We start from the raw sequence: 2,568 nt of genomic DNA, 5'->3' as shown, positions 1-2,568 counted from the left end.
CTTTATAATTTAACTAAACACTGTTCCCGATGCGTCGGTCGTCCCACGTGCGCACGCCACTTAGCATCGTACGGTTCGCCCCCCTGCACGTGTCGCACCCTTCTTGTCCTTCCCCCTCCTACTCCCCCGAGTAATGTTTCTCTGAGGTAACAGAATATTTATGCTTGTATACAGATCTTTCGATCAGAACACAGTCCAATCCATACCCTTCAGTATCCGTTACGGATACCGATCGGACAGTTTTGATCTAATCAGAAATATTGTTTTACCATAGAAAATCTATTTCCCTCGGCCCCCACCCTTCTTATTTCTTGCCACGGTTCCGCGGTAACGCTTTGCATCGATTCCCCACCTTCCTCTCCTTCCCTCTCTACTTAAACCAAAACCCCCATCCCCCATCCCCAGGAAAAGAAACAAAATTTCTACAGAGCGAGAGCATAATTTCCATGGAATCAGAATCAATGTACCGTTATATGCCGACGAGCTACAGCGATAGCGGTGACTCCTCAACTGCCTTCAGTGACTGCAACAGCGATCGTTCCGGCGAGTTCCCCTCCTCCCCTCTCTCCGGCGGCGCCGCTTCCGCCTCTCTCCACCGCATCCTTCTCTCATGTGCCGCCGTCGATTCCTCTGATGAGCTCATCGATTCCCTTGTTGCTGAGCTCTCCTCTCCATCCAATGATCTCGAATCCCTCCGCTGTGCCGCAACCGAGCTCCGCCTCCTCGCCAAACACAACCCTGAGAACCGGATCCGGATCGCCCGTGCCGGCGCTGTGCGGCCGTTAATCTCCCTCCTCTCCCATCAGGATCCGATTTTGCAAGAAAACGGAGTAACTGCTCTGCTAAACCTTTCTCTATGCGAAGAGAATAAGGCACCAATTGCTGAAGCTGGGGCTATTCAACCATTGGTCAGGGCACTCAAATCGGGACCCACCGCTGCTGCTCGTGAAAACGCAGCATGTGCGCTCTTACGGCTGTCACAATTAGACGGTCTGGCCACTGCCATAGGCCGTGCTGGCGCAATACCTCTTTTAGTAAACCTGTTGGAGACCGGTGGGCCCCGAGGGAAAAAGGATGCGGCTACGACCTTATACTCACTCTGTCATGGGTTAAGGGAAAACAAACTGCAAGCAGTTCACCATGGTGCGGTACGACCTCTGCTTGAATTGATGGCAGATTCTGAGTCAGGAATGGTCGATAAGGCTGCTTATGTGTTGCATGCCCTTGTGACAACATCCGAAGGGAAGGATGCGGCTGTGCAGGAAGGAGGTATCCCAGTACTAGTCGAGATGGTTGAGGCTGGGACGCAACGGCAGAAAGAGATTGCCACACTGGCACTTTTGCAGATCTGCGAAGAGAGCTCCACATACCGGACCATGGTTGCAAGGGAAGGCGCAGTCCCGCCTCTAGTTGCGCTTTCTCAATCATCTAATGCCAAGCCCAAATTGAAAACCAAGGTTTGTGCCAATTTGTCCTCATCAACTGTTATATTTTTTTTACTGAAATTGGATAATTTACTCCAATAGTATTGTTATGGTGTAGTGTTAGAGCTATGTTACTATTTTACAGTAACAGTTTAAAAAAAAAATAGTGGTATTATTTTATTGAGGTTATGTTGGAGAATGCAACCTGGTTTGGATAATCATCCAGCATGTATAGAATTAATTAATTCGCCAATCCGGCCTTTGCTCAATTATTATACACAAATATTATATGCAGATAAATTGATTAAAGTATTATTTGTTTTGAACAGGCGGAAACGTTGATTCAATTGCTAAGGCAGCCAAGGTCAGCTACCAGTCGATCAAGGGGGGCGGCTGAGTAAAAGAAAGTACAAAAGCTAGGTGCAAAAAGGCACAAAACATTGTGGAAACGAAAAGGCGAATAACTTGTTGATCCACGTGGCAGTTTATTTACTGAGTAGATGGATCATTTATGGCGGATGGATAAAATGGGTTTATCGGATGGTTGTAAATATGTGACCAAGAGTGAGTGTACATTTCTGATGCGAGATAGGGGCCTTTTTTTTGTTTTTTGTTTTATTTTTGTTGTTTTTGTTTTTAGTTTTCTGTTTGTTTGGGTTGTTTGGGTTGTTTTTTTACTTTTGTTTTATCTCGTGCCTTTTTTTCCATGGCACTTCAAGGAACGAGGTAGGAAAAGGAATACATAAATGTCAAAAAAAAAAATGTAATTCTGTATAAGCTTGGGTTATCCTGGTTTTGAAATTTAGGAAGTGGTGTCAAAAAAGGTGCTCTCGCTTGTAGCGTGGTTTCATATTTTATTGTTTCTAGTCTCTAGCTGACGAAAAACGGGGTGTGGGAAATCTGTAAAAGTGGTTTCAAACAAAACTTGAACCATTGTTAGGAAACGAGGGAAAATTAGTCAATAGTCCAAAGAGATGTTCTCATTCAATTGTTCAAAAGTGCTCATTAAATCATTTTACCATCGGTCGTTGTATTGTAGTTGTACACTATTGATTCAGCAAATCGCAAATTGAAGTACCCTTTTTTTACAACAAAAATTGAAGTACCTTTTGATACAGTACAGTTTTAATTTGAGTTGGTTGAA

At 44.5% G+C, this 2,568-nt stretch overlaps 1 protein-coding gene across 1 annotated transcript; it reads left to right on the top strand.

Annotated features, from left to right (window-relative positions):
• Positions 1-297: 297 nt before the first annotated feature.
• LOC144551214 (U-box domain-containing protein 2-like) lies at positions 298-2,229 on the top strand. Its single transcript, XM_078299097.1, has 2 exons — positions 298-1,457; positions 1,754-2,229. Exons 1-2 carry the CDS (start codon positions 447-449, stop codon positions 1,823-1,825), a joined length of 1,083 nt encoding a protein of 360 aa, XP_078155223.1. The 5' UTR covers positions 298-446; the 3' UTR covers positions 1,826-2,229.
• The last annotated feature ends 339 nt before the right edge of the window (positions 2,230-2,568 follow it).

This window comes from Carex rostrata, chromosome 3 (genome assembly GCF_964058835.1).
Source record: "Carex rostrata chromosome 3, lpCarRost1.2, whole genome shotgun sequence".
Lineage (NCBI taxonomy): Eukaryota > Viridiplantae > Streptophyta > Magnoliopsida > Poales > Cyperaceae > Carex > Carex rostrata.
Note: the sequence above shows the minus strand (reverse complement) of the source record. Positions and strands in the feature narration are given on the sequence as shown.

Coding starts and splice junctions, on each gene's coding strand:
- LOC144551214 (XM_078299097.1), top strand. CDS start 447: ATGGAATCAGAATCAATGTACCGTTATATGCCGACGAGCTACAGCGAT. Junction 1,458..1,753: donor AGCCCAAATTGAAAACCAAG/GTTTGTGCCAAT, acceptor TGTTTTGAACAG/GCGGAAACGTTGATTCAATT.